Source organism: Opisthocomus hoazin, chromosome Z (genome assembly GCF_030867145.1).
Source record: "Opisthocomus hoazin isolate bOpiHoa1 chromosome Z, bOpiHoa1.hap1, whole genome shotgun sequence".
Taxonomy (NCBI): Eukaryota; Metazoa; Chordata; class Aves; order Opisthocomiformes; family Opisthocomidae; genus Opisthocomus; species Opisthocomus hoazin.
This window is the reverse complement of record NC_134454.1, coordinates 2,016,660-2,033,342: the sequence shown is the minus strand read 5'-3', so window position 1 is coordinate 2,033,342 and position 16,683 is coordinate 2,016,660. Positions and strand designations below refer to the sequence as shown.

Genomic DNA, 16,683 nt, shown 5'->3' with positions numbered 1-16,683 from the left:
AAGACAATACCTGAAGCGTTCACCAACTTTAAAATGTAAAATTCATTGAATTCAGGAATTCTATCTGAAATAGCACGGAGTGTTATTGGCTTTGATCCTTCACCATCCATGAAGTACACAGTCCCGTAAGTTTCATAGAATTCTTCTCCTGGCCTCAGCGCAGAGTCATTATCGAACAGCTGCCAGGTCAGTGAGACATTGCCAAAGTGTCCTCTGTGTCTCAAAACCCTGTTCAGTGATACAGAAAGGGTGAACGTCCTGGCAGGTATCCATCAGCATTCATTATCAAGGGAAAACATGATTACACTAATCATCCTTACTGTGAAAAATAATATACAACGCTCTACATGACCATGGACAATACATAGAACCATGAAAAATAATGCAATGTACTTCGAAGGCCTGTAATTTCACAGTATAATTCTACTTCCAGGTATACCACAGGTACCTCAGAAAAAAGTAACCCTTGTAGGTCCACACAAAGTAGTACTGTTAAGCTATACATCACTTGCCATGCATTTCTATTATTTAAATAATAGTGAATGTATAACAGTGTATGCTATATTAATGTATATTGAATGTATAATAGTTCAGCAAGTTAACATTAAAAATTGATATGCCTGGCCACCCTTGGACAAGCAAGAGAATCATCTACATTTAACTGCGAACATTTTTCCCTTTAACCATCAAGTCCCCTTAAACTCTTTCTTACTTCTGTATAAATTTTGGGTTATGTTCTACATCCTTCAGAAATCTACAGTTATTCCAGATTAAGAATGTAGTAAATAAAACCAAGATTTCATTTTTGTATAGCTATCTGATAACATAATTTCACCAATTTCCAAAAGGCATTAAAACAAAAACTGAAGTGTGTAGTGCTTTTCTTAACAAAGTGTGACTTACATACAAGTGCAGTTCATTTTTCATTTTCATTTCAGCATATCAGGCTGAAAAATTAGTTCAGCAAAACTAGTCTAGGCACAGCAACACAATGATGTTGTTTCTGCTTCCAAAGGTTTTTCATTTTTTGCCATTAACTAGGGTGCTCTACCTCAGCTGTGTAGCACTGTTGCAGTAACTCCAATTAGTCCCTTTAAAGCTCAGGGCTGACATAGCTGTTCTTTAACTGTTAGGTTATATGCTACTCTGACACGTCTGTTATGTACTACAGAACAGCCAGAACAGTGAGGTTATGGAATAGACAGCTCCCTAGTAAATATATTTCATCCATGAGGACTGAGAAAGGTCCTCAAATCTTGGTGATCTTGGTATTGTGCACTTCCGTAAAGCACCTGTATATAAACATGTTTAGTTCAAATCACCATTCTTCATATCATCAAATCAAAAAAATTTATCCTGCAAATAAGATTATGAAGGACAAAAAAAAACCAAAGAGCAACACAACAAAACCAAAGACACAATATATTTGATATCCTATTTTCTCAAGGAATTTAATTTTTCAGATGTGTAACATAAGCCTGAAGACCTAATTCACAGTCATAGGCATCTGCCTCAAGGCCTTAAAACAAAACAAAAAAATAAAACAAAACGATACAAAAGATAATTAAACAAATGTGAAAAGAGCCTCTTCCCTAACTTTTCAAGCTATATCACATTTATTGTGGCCTGTCTTCTCTTTATATTCTGTCTGGAGGTTTCTTAACGAAAAATCAGTTGTTCTGTCAAATTGTAATCCCGTGCTGACTTTACAGAATGTACCAAGGTAAAAAGCCAAGTAAATTAATTTCTTAACCCTTTCCTTTCTTGAATACATCACAGTGTCTGGAGGGAACATGCTTTCAGAGGTCAGACTAGGGAAGAGTAAGTTCAGTCTAGAAGACGGCCATATCTGGCCTTCCAGTATAGACATCCATTGGTTATTAACAGATAGAATAAATTCAAACTAACACAAAGAATACAGGAACATAGGTTGGTTGTAGGAGCAGGCATCAAAGTAGGTTGAAAAAAAAAAAAGAACTATATAGTTGTATTTAGCTGCATTTTGAAGAGATTTGTTTAATTCTCCATTAGTCCAGGTTATATTCTGCTCAGCCATCTAGATTCTTCAGTATCTAAAGTCTACTGAGAAAACAACAAAACAATAGTGTTGTAGTCTTACTTCTTTACATTAATTTCTGTACACTTTTGAATATGTACGGTATACTTGATAGCGTCTGATGTCTTCAATATGTTTACAAATCATTTAATCAAAAATTTGGTAAAGCTATTTTCCTTTAATACTTGTTTATGAATGCAAACATGTATGGGATTAGATCAAAGTACTACCCATAAAGTACCAAAAAAGATTATTCCAAAAAAGCAAAAAAGTATTATTTAGAAGTTGCTTACGAAAAATTGTTACTTTTGCCTTCTTCCACTGGCTTCTCCACAGGTTCCAAGGAGAAAATTCCATTAGGATCATCATTTGCTTCAATAATAACTGTAGCCACTCCACCCTTAAAGATAACAGTATCCCCTAAAAAAAGGGGGATTAATTTTATCAAAACTGGAGTCAGAAATGGAGGTCACTATAAAATGAAGGTATTGCCTTCTCACACCAACTGCTTTTATGTAAACAAAGACATGAACAGTGATAAAACAACTGGTAAAAAGCAATATTCGAGATCTTCAGTAATAGGCAAAACAGAGTAAAACATAAGATTTGCAGGAAAAAGACATATGTGACATGACCAGAGAGGATGTGATTCTGAGCAGAAAGGATTTTATGAGAGGTAATATTTTATGTTTGATCAATTGGCCAAGTCAAAAGAAAAAGACATGTACTTAGAGAACCCAGCTCTTCCTTAGATCTAGAATAGAAATATTGCACTTCATCTAAACACAAGCTAAGAACAAGGTCTAAGAGTTTATTCATACCCATATCCCAGCCTATCTGAAAGGAAAAAAAATATAAGATATCTATGAAATACAGTGAAAGATAGTATGGTTTCTCTGTGTATATTAGCACTGTTGAGACCGTCTAGCACCCTTCCTGTGTCCACAGACCTGCATTATGTTTCCACTCCATCGCATTATCTACCCTATGTAAGCGTTAGACTAGCCTTTGTTCCAAAGCAAACGATGTGATTACTGCTCTAACTTTAAATACCCGTTTCTGTATTTTGTCTGAGGTACAAGAGTCCAACATAAGTTTCAAAAGGGATGTAACAATCCCAATATATGCAACAGATCATAAAAAGAAAAGAAATTTCTCTGTTTTCAGGAACATCTGTAGAAGTGTTCTGTATCCTTAGCGATTCTAGAGAGGCTGCATGATGATATGATCCTCCTTCTAGAGGCAAAGTGAGCATGCAGCTACCCATCCTTGTAGACCCACTGTGCCAGGAGGAAAGCCATCATATGCTCCCGAAAGGGTGGTAAGAGAAAATGCCAGTAGATTCTGAAGAAAGTTAGTAAAGTAGAAAGAGATCATTGAATAATGAAGAATGGCTTTGCTCAATCATTTCCATAAGGTTGATGTTCTGTAAGAGACCTGGGTACCAGAGTGAATGCCAGCTGACCTCAGGAAACACATAAGCCACCTTGTATCAAAGAACTGCTAAAAATTCCCCAACAATTATCTGGCTGAGTGCTACCAATGTCTAGGGCAGACTCAGTTTGAGAGCAGTGAAGCCTTGTGAGCCGTTCATAGACCTCCCACCGCCTGTCCACTGTCCTGTGACCTGAAGCGCTCCCAGACTCACTGGCTGTCAATCAGATCATTACAGATTGTAATGAGGGCTAAAGCACTTTGCATGCATGTCTAAATGAAGAAATCTGATTTTATATTTCCTCGTCTTGAACTGAATCCCTGGTAGGCATTTTACTTTGTGAACCTCCCACGCAATCTAACGTGAAGGTATAGTCTGACAGTTAAGTGTGATAGTTCTCCTTTGCTTTATTAAATTACAGCCCCTCAAGTCGGAGTCCTTGTTTTGATTTGATTATTTGATTATTCATTTCAGTTTTGGTTTGCATTGAAATGACCACGCAGTGTGATCACAGCCTGTTATTACCTCTCAGCTACAGAATAGGACAGTAAATCATTAAAATTTGCTAACACAATTGTAAATGACTCCCATATTACATCTTACTTTTTGGCAGGGCTAGGGGTGGGCAGGGTCTTTATTAAGCAGGTAGAACACAGGAAAACGTACCTAATTCTTACATTTCACTTACATTTTCTTATCAGTATTACACAGCAGAGACAGGTTATTCCACAAGACGTCTATTTAAAAACAGGAATGTGATGAATAATTTTGTACCATTTCCTGCTAAATTATTTTTGTTTTTTTAAAGACAATGTTACTTCTAAGATAATAAACCCATTCTTTACTGGTGGTACACTGGGTAATTTCTCACACACATTCTTCTGTAGATTAAGCCTTGTAAAAGTATAATGTCAGACTGAAAAAAAATGTATGCATACATTGCACGACTACACAAATAAAACAGAGACCAATTTACATGGTTTTGCTCTAAAACAAGGCAGTTCTGTTTGTTTTTACAAAATCAGGCAGTTGTGTAGTATACACTGGAGCGTGACAAAAAACCTAAAAGAATCCTTCTTTCCCTAAGACTGTTGCACTACTAACATTCTTTAGCCTTGTGTTTCTGTAGTCAAGTCAAAACCCCATCTAATTTGGAGCATTTACATTTGAAAAGAGACTTTGACTGCAGTTATTTTTGCAGGAAAGGTTTCAGCTATATAATTTGATTTTTTTTTCCAGTTAAGCAATTAAAGACGAAAATCCAAACATACTGTATATGGTAATTGTATAGAGATGTTGAAGTAAACCTTATTCATGTAATATTTGACACTTATATATCGCTTTATGATAAGAACAATCTGGTAAAGAAGTGCAACAAAACAAAAGGATATTTACTAAACATATATCAAATCATTACTTTTACCTGTAGAATTCAAAAGGAAGATATAAAATGTTTCATCAGTTTCAGGGGTATCATCATCATTAATATATACAGATAAGTTCTGCTCTCTTTCTCCAACATCAAATAAAATAACGCTGCTCTTTCCACTGGGAACAAAGTCTTCCTCTTCAGCTGTTGCATCTCCATTAACTGTCATATACTGGACAGCAACAGCAACATCAGCAGATCCGTTCCTTAGGACTGTAAAGTTTGCAGCACCTCCTTCTTTAACGCTCACTGTCAGGGGTTCTGAAAATACACAAGCAACAAATCCACCTGAGTTGTCAAACCTGAGCTCCTTGTGTGTGGCCTGTTGTCTTAATCCTCCCCAAGAGGATCCTTCTCCTCAGTGAAACAGAAGGCATATGTGGTAAAGGCATGGAACTATGTGCAGGTACAAGAGAATATTGTTGTACACTTAACCAATCTCACCATCAACAAAGAGAGTAATGAAATAAGTCAAGGTTCTGGAGGAAACAAATACAAATTGAACACAACACAAAAATGAATGTTTTATACTAGATCCACTAGGATTAGGATTTCTTAATGATATGGTCTGTCAATAAAATCTGTTCAAGGTAGTATATGTATTCTACATTTAAAAACAATAGTATCTAACCTGCAAAATAAATAGGATCATCATTCCTTGTAATTTGTAAAATTGCACTGGTTATATTGCCCAGCCTGGCTCCACCAGTAGCATTGAATAAGCTGATGATGAATACTTCCATCTCTTCAGGCACCTGAAAAAGAAAGTATTATGATATTAATTTCTTGTATACAAAACAATGAAGAAATTAAAATGAACAGCTGAAGGGGTTAACAAACCAGAGATTTCTGAGTGTTATTTTATTTATTGACCCTTACGTGTGTCAAGAAACATGACAAATGACAGTTTGTACAGTTACACAGAAACCATCATCAGTCTAAAATCCTCGTAAATAACTCCTCTCATCTTTACTGTTGTACAGATGACTCAGAAGTTACCTTGCAATTTCCTGCTTCTGATACACGTGATTTATTTTTACAGTTTTATTTATTTATTATTAATTATTCTGATTCTTTCTTACATTACTTCAAATGTATCGGCCTTAAAAATAAAAATTAGGACTCCTACTACCAAAACAGAGTTTTTATTCAAAAGAACTTTTCTATAATTCAACCACCTTCAACTACTCTCAGCCTCTAACATTTTTAAGTATGTACAGTTTCTCAAATTCTTTTATGATTTGCTGAAGTAGTCTCAGTTTTAGAGAAAAAAACATTCTCCTAAAATCCAGATATTTCTTCTTTCTCCTTAAATTATAATGTTTTAGTACTTATTCTTTGTCCCACATACTCACACAAAAGCACTGTAAAAATGCTTACCTCATCTGGCAGTGAGTAAATAGTGATATTTTTTGAAAACTCCAGATTATCGAAAAAAATAGTTCCTTGTTCTGGATAGATGTCATTGGTGCATGCTGGATCAACAACCCAAGACACACTAACATTGCCATAGTTTCCTTGGCTTCTTACAACTCTGTAGGCAGCTAAAAAATGCAAACACTACAGTCAGTGTGCATATTCATAAAAACACAAATAAAAAAGAAGGTCAGCAAAACTGAAACAAAGAAAAAGGAAAGGATGCAACAAGCAAATCCACTTCTTGCAAAAGCAATACTATGAGAGCACTACACAAAACGACAAAGACCATTAAAGCAGCTCAAGACTGTTCAAATTTGTTACTTTTTGCCTGTACATGTACTTGATAATTGAATAGACAAATTGAAGCCACTCATCTGAACACTCAGCTCTACTCTCCTCTCACATAGCACCCTACTCTTCTTGCTCCACAAACGTAGCTACTATCTCCAGGCTGCACTTTGCACATACACCAACACTCCATCCCTCCTGTCTGGCATATTCTGTAGCCATTTTTTTTAACTGGATTGATCCCTCTGGCTTTCCACGTCCTTCCTTTTCCACTTCAGCCTCTACTGCTCATCTTGCTGGCACTGCACCACTCTGGAAACTCCTGAGTGGAGACTGCAGTCAGACATTGTCCTAGAAAGGTGAAATGGGGAAAGGAAGCCTTGCGGGGGCAGAGAACAGATAAAGCAGTAACTCTTGTAAAAAAAAAAAAAATTACCAGCGTAGATGATTTCTCCTTTACTTTCCTTTATTGTTACTGATAGTTCATCAGGTAGAAACTGAATGACACCATGTGGGTCATCATTCTTCAAAATGGTTATATTGACCGTTGTGGCATTTCCCAGCTTGCCTGGTATTTCACTGTAGCCACTGAGTACCACAGAATACATCTCGTCCAGCTAGAAGAGGGAAGCTCAGTCAGAATAAACATACATATTCAGTATTCACATCCAAAAAAAATGGGCAAACATCCACAGTGTCTAGCCAGGCAGAAAGAGATACAAATTTAAACAAAAGGAAATAACACATACTTTCTACATGCACAATGTGTTTGCACATTGCCACCAGAACAAGCAAATAATTAGAAATTTCCATCTCTGATAGGACAGTTTTCTCCAAAAATCTAGCATTATTACAGGCAAGGCCTTATTTTGTGTACTTAACTTAGAATCACATCAAGTCACTAGTACAAATGTATTTGTAATGTTCCCCGAAATGTAAGCTTTCTTTTCTGTAAGATTTACTAACTTTTCCGGCTTTGTAACAGGGAAAGCAAAGATTTTAAAACCATTGACAGCACACTAATTTAGAAAGAACGTATCATCTTGCCTTATTAATCTAATGGGGCTTTGTACTCCACACATTTCTTCAAAAAAACGCACAGATAATGCTTCAAGGAACATTAAAACAAGTATTGCATCTATGTATCTATAAGGCCAGCATTAGTCTAGACTGGGGATCACTGAGTGAAGCTATCAGATGATTACTGGAAAAAAAGAATATAAAAAGGAAGTCGTTCTTCACACAGAGTTCAACTCAACAATGGCACCCTATGCTACGGAATGTCATGGGTGCTAAAAACTTCCATGGATTCAACTTATAAGCTTAATCATTTTGATTCACAGAAGAAAATCCACTGAGGACTATTAAACCCAAAGTCACCTTCTATTCATCCAGGCTTCCCTGGTTTGGAGGCTGGGAAGACATTTTGGAGAAAAGCCATTAAACAGTTGTTCTGCCCTTATATACTTGCCTATATTTTAATACGTGACAAACTAATATGCCTGTGAACACAATGTGAAGAGAGAAAAATATTAATTTTAACCTCTGGAATCTCATCCATCCTTGTCAGCAGAGTAATTATGATCTCTCTTTCACCAGGCTTAAACTCCAGAATTCCTGTGCTTCCATAAAACTCGTTATTGTCTCTCGGTTCTACAGTGTAGCGCAGAAACTGCCTGAGGAGGCTTCCTCTGCTGCGGACAATCTGCAGTTCGACAGACTCCCCTTCCTGTAAAATAGAAAATCCAGCTGTTTTCTAGCACTCTGCTGAAACAAAGTTGATCCTAATGATTAAGAGAACTTACTCAGATAGCTACCTTGATACTGTAGGGACCTCTGGAAGAGGGAGAAAATTCGAACACTCCTCCAGGATCATCATTTTCCAAAATAATAATTTCACAAGTAGTAAACCCATATTTCAGTATTTGGTTTTCCACACTGACCCTGAGAAAAGAAGGCAAGAGGGCTTTTTGAGTGACAGTTCTGGCAAGTAAAAACACATCTATGCAAAGGACATTAGAATACTGATGAATTTTATAAAAGGATTATGAAAACAAACAATTACCTGCAAAAAATAAAACAAATTAAGAAAGACGCATCAGTATGTTTTATCCACTTGCAAAAAAAACCCCACCTTTGTTTCTGAAGCAACTTTGCTTTCTGATTAGTTTTTATAGTTGGTGATTCTGGGTATTTTTAGGCACACATGCACACAACAGACAGGAAAAGAAACAGAATTCTGCAGTGAAAAGATAGTTACATTCCATATTACTTTGTATTTGGATCAAACCAGAGGTCAATCCAAAATCACTTGAGCAAATAGAAATTACATTGACAAGCACACATTCTTACCCTCTTCTGCCAAATTTACTGTTCCTACAAATAGGAGGAGACTTGCCCCTCAACATTGCGGATTTCATCCTCACCTGTGTGTTAACCTGCCTTCTGTAAGATGTGGACACTGCCTGTAGGATCCCAGTCTGGTTCTGGTAAGTGTTGGACCTACTCTCAGTAGCTCAGACTCACTCCCTTTCTCCTCCCTTATTCAGAAACCCACTGCCTAAAAGCATACAGTGAACAGTGCAGGATCAAACAGAGCTCCTCTTGGTGGAGGATTTCTCTCCCTGGGCTGCTGCTAGGGCATCTCGGTCTCACTCATGGACACAAATGGGCCATATCTGGCAAGAGAAGGGAACCTCGCACATTTCTCGCACTCATTTCCTCAGACGTGGTAATTTTCAATGCCGTTGTCTTAAGTTCATTACACTAAAAATGCCAGAAAAACTACTACTGAAGGGTGCAACAAGAATGCACCTACAGACTGATGGTTTGCACATGGCTTATGACATGGTGTTTTATGTAGGTATTACATTCCTGTGCGCCTTCCATGTTTCCTGGAAGAAAATTTCAATGAACTCTCCGTCCATCACAGTGTAAATATTTTTATGGTTTCACTGTACTACAGCCTAGACTTCATGAAACATTACTTCATGTAGAAAGAAATCTTTGTGATCTATTATATTCAATATTTGAAATCAGTCCCAGAACTGTTTCCACAAACACTCCATAAAGAACTGGAACGCTCATGCAAGAAAAAACAAATAGCAATGTATCTTGTAGCAAAATCTACAGGGAGAATACAAGATGTGAAACAGGAAATATTATGTTTCTTGTCATTTTTATTGCACATTAAAAAAATATGTCAGCAGACACAGTAACTTGTGTTAACGTAAACTACATGTAAGTTATTCAATAACAAGATAACAACTCATCGTTGACCACGGAAAACTTCTTTTGTATAATTCTAGCGAGTTCAGTGATTTAGATGGGGCAAATTGTATTTCTGAAGTTTAAAACAACTAAACCATTATTGCATCAAACGCTCAAAAATCAAACACTGAGCCATGCATTCATAACTTTCATCATTCACAGAGCCTAAATAAAGAAACTCCTTCAAGCCAGAGCCCCATGCCATCAAACTAAACACCAAAGGGCAAGCATGCATTGTCTGAAGAGATGCAGAAGACGTGATTCCTGAGAGAAAAAGAAATGATAAAGAGAGATTCTGTCCAAACCAATCACTTGTAAAACAAAGCACCGATTCACTGAAGACAAAACACAGTTCACTGCACTTACCCAAAGTACACGACAAACCTTTCTGTCTCTACCCTGTCAACACAGAAAGAAAAAAAGGAGGAAGGGGACGGGGGAAGGAATGAAAGTGCCACTTGCTAGAATTTCAATAGTACCAATCTTAGAAAAGAATCATAATAATTAAAAAAAAGAAAAAACACACAAAGCTTGCTTTCTCCTTTCCAAAAGCTTATAATGTTCATTTTATGGGAACTCTACTTGCTTGGCATTTTCCTGTTGACAAAGGCTAGCAAGTGGGCAGCTCTCACTTAGGAGAAATGACCCCATGACCAATTCAGCACGTCAAGACCCATTCATGGTCACTCCTCCAAAAGCTCCATCACTGCCAACCTCTGCGCCTGCTCACAACTGCATCAGAAGCCTGCATTGATAAATAGCCCTTAATTAATTAAAAAAAAAAAAAATCTAGATGCCTCCATGATATGTTATTTCAGCAATCTGTCACAGTAATGACAAAGTAATGACAAAAACAGGTATCTCCAATCAAAATACCATAGTTTACCATGGCATTTACAAAGTGAAATTCTGACTTTGCTAATCTCAAAAAAGAACTCTGATTCAGAATTCAATAGAGACAAAAGTTCACTCCAAAGTTTGAGAAAGTAAAGCAAGTACACTTGCAGATACACTCTTTCATGTAGGAAATGTTAATCGAAATTTCTCATTGATTTCCAGTGACACTAAATTTTAAACACTATATATTGAGACATTCTCTCTTTCTTCCAAAACGTATGCAGAAGTGTTCCAAAACTATCAAAGTATTAACACAATGAAAACATCAAGGAGAAAATTCCAGAGTTCGTAATTTTAAAATTTAATTATATCACTAAGCTGTTGGCAATATAATTTACAACAAGGAATACAAATGAAGCATTATGTCAAGTGAGTTTTTGATGTGTGTGTACAAGCTTAAGTAGTTAAGACATAATAATTCATGATAAAGCGAAAGGGCATGCCAGAAATAAAATCTCTTTCAGCTTCATGAAGTTACGCTGCATGAGTCCAACTGCAGCTCAGACAAAAAGCCTGTTCAGATGAACCGCGGAGCCACGGGAGAATCCAGCACGCTTCAAGGCAGATATCAGAGGGCAGCAGCAAGGAAACAGTCACAAGGCACCGTAAGGTGTGCTTCCTGAGCATCTCCAGGTGTTCCCTGGAAGGCCTGAGAAGACTGGCAATACTTTATTACTTTTAAACAGTCACAATGTAAGTCAGAACGGAATCTAGAGAACTTGCAGGTCAGAAAGCAACTAGTCAGATTCAGCCCATCCACTGCTAAATAAAACCACTGTTCGGGAAGTTTCTCCATCCAAGTCCTGTTTTCAACATTAGGACCACTTTATTGATTGATTGATTGATTGATCTGACCATGTTCTCTCTGTGTGACTGGCCAGATTTCTGTCACTGTTCTGACGTGGTAAATGTCGGTTACTAATAAAAAAAGCCATAAAATAGCCCCCACAAAAATGGAATAGAAGCAACTAGGCTCAGGCTTCCAACTCTAAACTGCTGTAACATGAGCAGCGAACGGTCTACACCACAGGACCCCTCATGTCGACGCTCCGAGGTACACATGTATAAATTCTCGTGACATCCCTGGATCAGGACCCACCAGGTGAATTCCTGGCTCTACCTTGGATTTGTCTCCTCACTGTGGACCTGCCTGGCATCGCTGGGCTGTACCTGACCCCGGAGACCTAAACCTGAGGCGTGTTCCTGGCTTGATCAGCCCCACCACTGTGACCTTGCTCTCTACAGCTACCTGAAAGGAGGTTGTAGTGAGGTGGGTGTTGGTCACTTCTCCCAAGTAACTAGTGACAGGACGAGAGGCAATGGCCTCACATTGTGTCAGGGGAGGTTCAGATTGGATATGAGGGAAAATTTCTTTACTGAAAGAGTGGTCAGGCATTGGAACAGGCTGCCCAGGGCAGTGGGGGAGTCACCATCCCTGGAGGGGTTCAAAAAACGTGTAGATGTAGCACTTCAGGACATGGTTCAGCAGGCACGGTGGTGTTGGGTTGATGGTTGGACTTGATGATCTTAGATGTCTTTTCCAACTTTAATGATTTTATGATTCTATGATTCTGTGATGCCCTGGACTCCAGGTTGCCCACAGTTACCCGCTCCAGCCAGCTCTCCGGCCTTGCTGGGGCAGTGGGACTGGACCCTGCCCAACTAGCCATGGTATGAGGCTGGACCCCTGGCTCAAAGACACTGCACAGCCCACAGGCCACCAGCCATCAGATCTTGCTACAGGCTCTGACAACATCCAAGAACAACTCTATGTTCATGTACAGTCCTTTCATCGCAGAGTAAACACGTTCAAACCGCCACAGAGTGCACAGGATCAGTTTAGTCCCATTTCACTAAAGAGAATTTAGGCACTCCTATAACAGCAGTGCAGAAACAGAACAAAAATGGCTATTCAGAACTTCCAAAACTCATAGTTTGCCCAGGTGAGGGAATTCAACAGTGACGACAAAAGTTAAACCAGCTCCTCGTTCACAGTCTCTTCACCATATCAAGGAGCTCCAGGTACTGGAGAGAGCACTTGACCAGGAGTAAGAAGATCCCTACCACTGGCCAAGCCACTTGCCTTTTTTCCTCCTCAGCTTAACTTTCTCTGTAAAATGGTTATCTGTGGACATGAAGTGTTATTTTATCGCAGAGGATAAGTGCTGGCAATGTTTATGATGCTAACCCAAGAAACGCAATCTGAAACTGCATAACTGTGTTTCCTGTGATGAAAGAGCTGTAAAAAAAACACTTCCCATAATACAAATCTCATGTGAAATTAGGCTCTTTCTTTAAAAGGCAAGAAACTCTTTCCTTAAAAAAGCTGTCATTATTATTTAGCGAGAACTACAGATTAATTGGGACAACTAACAGTAGCTTCAAAATGTTTCTTACACTTTTTTAAACACAGGGTACTACAATATAGCAGAAAGAATATTTTGAACTGAATTTATAGTAACATGGCCACTTCAATGTTATTATGAACTAAATAACACTGCAAACAAAATACCAATTATTAACTGATGCAATGTGGTTGAATTTGATAGCTTTGAACTGAGAACTGGAATTCTGCAGAAAGTTAATATTAAAGGCACCTGAGAAACTGAAATGCAACTGTGAATCTGTACTGCTGTTACTATTAAAAACAGACTTCTCTAAAAAACTTTCTTCTCTATCAGGGTGTCTCAAAAAACGCGAATTCAGATTGCCTGTGGAATGTTACTCAATTTGCTTCCTAGACTCGAAGTCAGTGTTCACTCCTTCAATTTTTTTAGGATAATCTACTGATTTAATTAGTGGCAGGACCTAGCTTTAAAGAGCAGTATTAAAGTAGGATTTGCCACATTATAAATTCCACACTGCTTCTCATCAGAGAACACCTTTTCTCCAGGTTTAATCCACAAATTATTTGATTTTGGAGGCTATTTTAATTTTTGTTACTCATAGCAGGAGATATATGGTGTTATTATTTTGAAAAGTAATAAAAGCTAGCAGTAGGTGTCCAGTAGCACTCATTTAAACATTGTACTACTATCTTGAAATAGCTTTTTCCACATCAGAATAATGTCTGATCAAACCCTTGAAGAAAAAGCCAACATTTTACACTGAAAGAGTTAATTCAAATAGCATCATGTGTATTACTTCATACAAAAATTACCTAAGTAAGAAAGATACAGTTTTGTAACAGACACTAACCACAGGAAATCATGAAGTTAGAAGAAATCTCAGCTCCATTAAACAGTATATTAGTGTTTCTGTGCATGCTAGTGCAGACAGCAGCCCACAACATATAAACATTACTTGAGCCCTGAATTAAGGAACATAGACAGTTTGCAGTGCTTTAAATGGGCCTTCTATGACCTGCTAACTTCTTCTCATGAAGTAATCTCTTAAACACCAAAAATGTTAAAAATACCAGATATTTCACAACAAAATAGTCAAACTTATGTTTTGCATTTGCAATTGTAAAAAAATCTGTTTTCCAAATTTACTCAAGACAGAATTTCAGCCTGTGGAAACTAGTATCACATCACAGAAGTCACTAGAACTATAAAAATCCCCATGGTACATCGCTTCAGTTTTGCTTTATTATACATAGTAAATGAGATTTAGGTCATAACATATGTGCACAAATCTGTATTTGAGTCATGACTTGAAAAAAATTTGAGCATAAGGACTATTTAAACAGTCATCTGTTTATGGATTATCACTTTCACAAATTAAAATCCATTTGTCAGTATATTGCAGTCCCCAGATCCCAAAGTCCACAATCTCTCACTCTCAGCACAATTCATTTAAACACAACCCGCATGCTCTGGAGGTCCTGGCCCTCCACTTGTGCCAAAATTGCCAACTAGATAGCTCTCTATCTGCACCCTGCTAAGGGGATAATTGCCAGCAGGAGAATATATTGTGCAGAAGGAAAAAAAACAACAATCAGGTTTTCAAAATGCTGATTTCTATTTGTGTTTACCAGGTAAAATGAACAGTCCTGCTACGTATATATGCTTTCAGAAAGCATACACACAATTTCCATGGCCTGTTCCACCTACACTCATCAAGAAGATCAAGGCCTTCTCTTTCTCATACAGATTTCACTACAGACATCTGGCTTTATTCATGTTTGTCTCTATTTGGGCCTGTTAATATCTGGGCGGGCATTCAACCTGAAGCTGCTCCTAAAAAAAGAAAGTAGGAAGAAGCTTCAGCAGGTACAGGATTGCCTTGCTTCTTTATTACTCATCTGTCTCCTTTGGAAGCATATTCTTCATGATACACATTGGTCTCCATTTTGTGGGCAGACATCAGACTTTTTTTTAATATCTACAGCCTATGGACAGAGGCCACAGAGCAAGGAAGGAAAATATTACTTTTAATGGCTTGGGAAGTCTCTTTTATAGTTATGGATGCAAACAAATCTCATTTAAAATGTAAACTGCCTTAACAACACCACTGAGTTGTAGATAATACATCCTTGTTAGAACTAATTATTTTTATTGTTTTATCCATGCTATTACTAATGGTAATAAATAGAATACTTCTGAATGTATTTCTATGCCTATAGTTTCATTAAAGTTCTTACATGCTCTATTCTGGTACTGAGTTATGGTACAATTTATACAGCACATGCACATCCACAGCACAGTGCATCTTTGTTTTCATGCTAATTCACTACTGCTGTGAGGTGCTGGCTGCCAGCCTTGCAAACTGAAATCGTCTGTTCATCCAGAAAACACAAACTATGCAGAAAGCAATACCAAAAGCTTACACACATAACCCTGCTGGTATCCTTCAACCCTGATTTGAAGAGTCATCTCCAGGACTGAAAGGATGATCTTTGCAGTCATCGCATTCTTGGCTTCTGCTCATGCTAAAGTTGCCAAATTTCACTCCTAGCCTTGAGGGACACTATCCAGGTCTAGAGAAAAGTTCAGATTTTATCTCCTCCTTGTTCACTTCTTTTTCCAGGGCAGACCACCTGCTCCCTCCTTCGCCCTCTGACCTTCCAAGTGTGGGAAAGCTGCTTGCTGCTGGCACGCTGCTTACCAGCCACTTCAGGATCAGCAGAACCTGCTACTCCCACCGCACAGAGCAAAAGCAGAACAGTGGTTATGTTTGTTCAGCTGCCAGTTCAATCCTCGCTGCAGCCATCACTCTCAAGGGACAGCCTAGGGCTACTGCTCAGCACAGACGGCAGAAAGCTGTAGTTACACACACCTGCAGAGCTGTCAGAGCTTAAAAAGTTAAACTTTTACGCTGACCACTTCCTCTGTCTACTTATTTGTTTCCTACCTTTCTACTCCCATTTTCTGGCAACCTTAAGCAACTTCTTCACAACTTCCACTATCATTTCTAACCTTAGTTTCCCCCTTAGTGCTAGAGACTCTAATGAATTCCTTGAGATGAACCAGGAAAGCAGAGAACTGCTTGCAATAGTCCCCATTCGTTTTTTTCTTGAACAGGATTGTCTTTCCAATGGAGTGTGCAGCCAAGGTATAATGAAATAACTCCTTCTGCGCCAGGTGCATCCACCAGCCAGCTTTTACAGAAGCAGGACAGTTCTGCAGTGGAATAACATCTTTCCTGTGTGATAGAATGATGTTCAAAGCACAGTCTTTCTGGCACAGGATCAGTAAGAGCTTGAGGAGCTGGTTGCTGTTTTGCTGGTATGTAATCCCAATGGGTATCTGGCATTGAGGCTCCCAAGAGCTAGTTTGCACTTCCTATATAGGGCAAAAAAACTTCTGCATAAGGCAAGCACTGTGTAAGCAGTAGATGTTCAATGAGGACCTTGGTGCTGGCAGACCCCTATTAGTATGTCTCCAGAAAAAGTGGAAAAATGTACCTTAGACTAATAGGAGATAGCAGAAGAAGTGGTGGTAATTC

At 38.2% G+C, this 16,683-nt stretch overlaps 1 protein-coding gene across 1 annotated transcript in view; it reads right to left on the bottom strand.

Annotated features, from left to right (window-relative positions):
- Positions 1-16,683, bottom strand: part of ADGRV1 (adhesion G protein-coupled receptor V1) — a 313,027-nt gene that overhangs the window by 265,055 nt on the left and 31,289 nt on the right. The window contains exons 12-19 of the mRNA XM_075411234.1: positions 8,445-8,571; positions 8,171-8,356; positions 7,064-7,244; positions 6,301-6,464; positions 5,552-5,675; positions 4,915-5,181; positions 2,350-2,476; positions 11-228 (exon numbers count right to left, since the gene is read on the bottom strand). Of these exons, the coding sequence (XP_075267349.1) occupies positions 11-228; positions 2,350-2,476; positions 4,915-5,181; positions 5,552-5,675; positions 6,301-6,464; positions 7,064-7,244; positions 8,171-8,356; positions 8,445-8,571 (1,394 nt within the window). The remainder of the gene's footprint in view (positions 1-10; positions 229-2,349; positions 2,477-4,914; positions 5,182-5,551; positions 5,676-6,300; positions 6,465-7,063; positions 7,245-8,170; positions 8,357-8,444; positions 8,572-16,683) is intronic.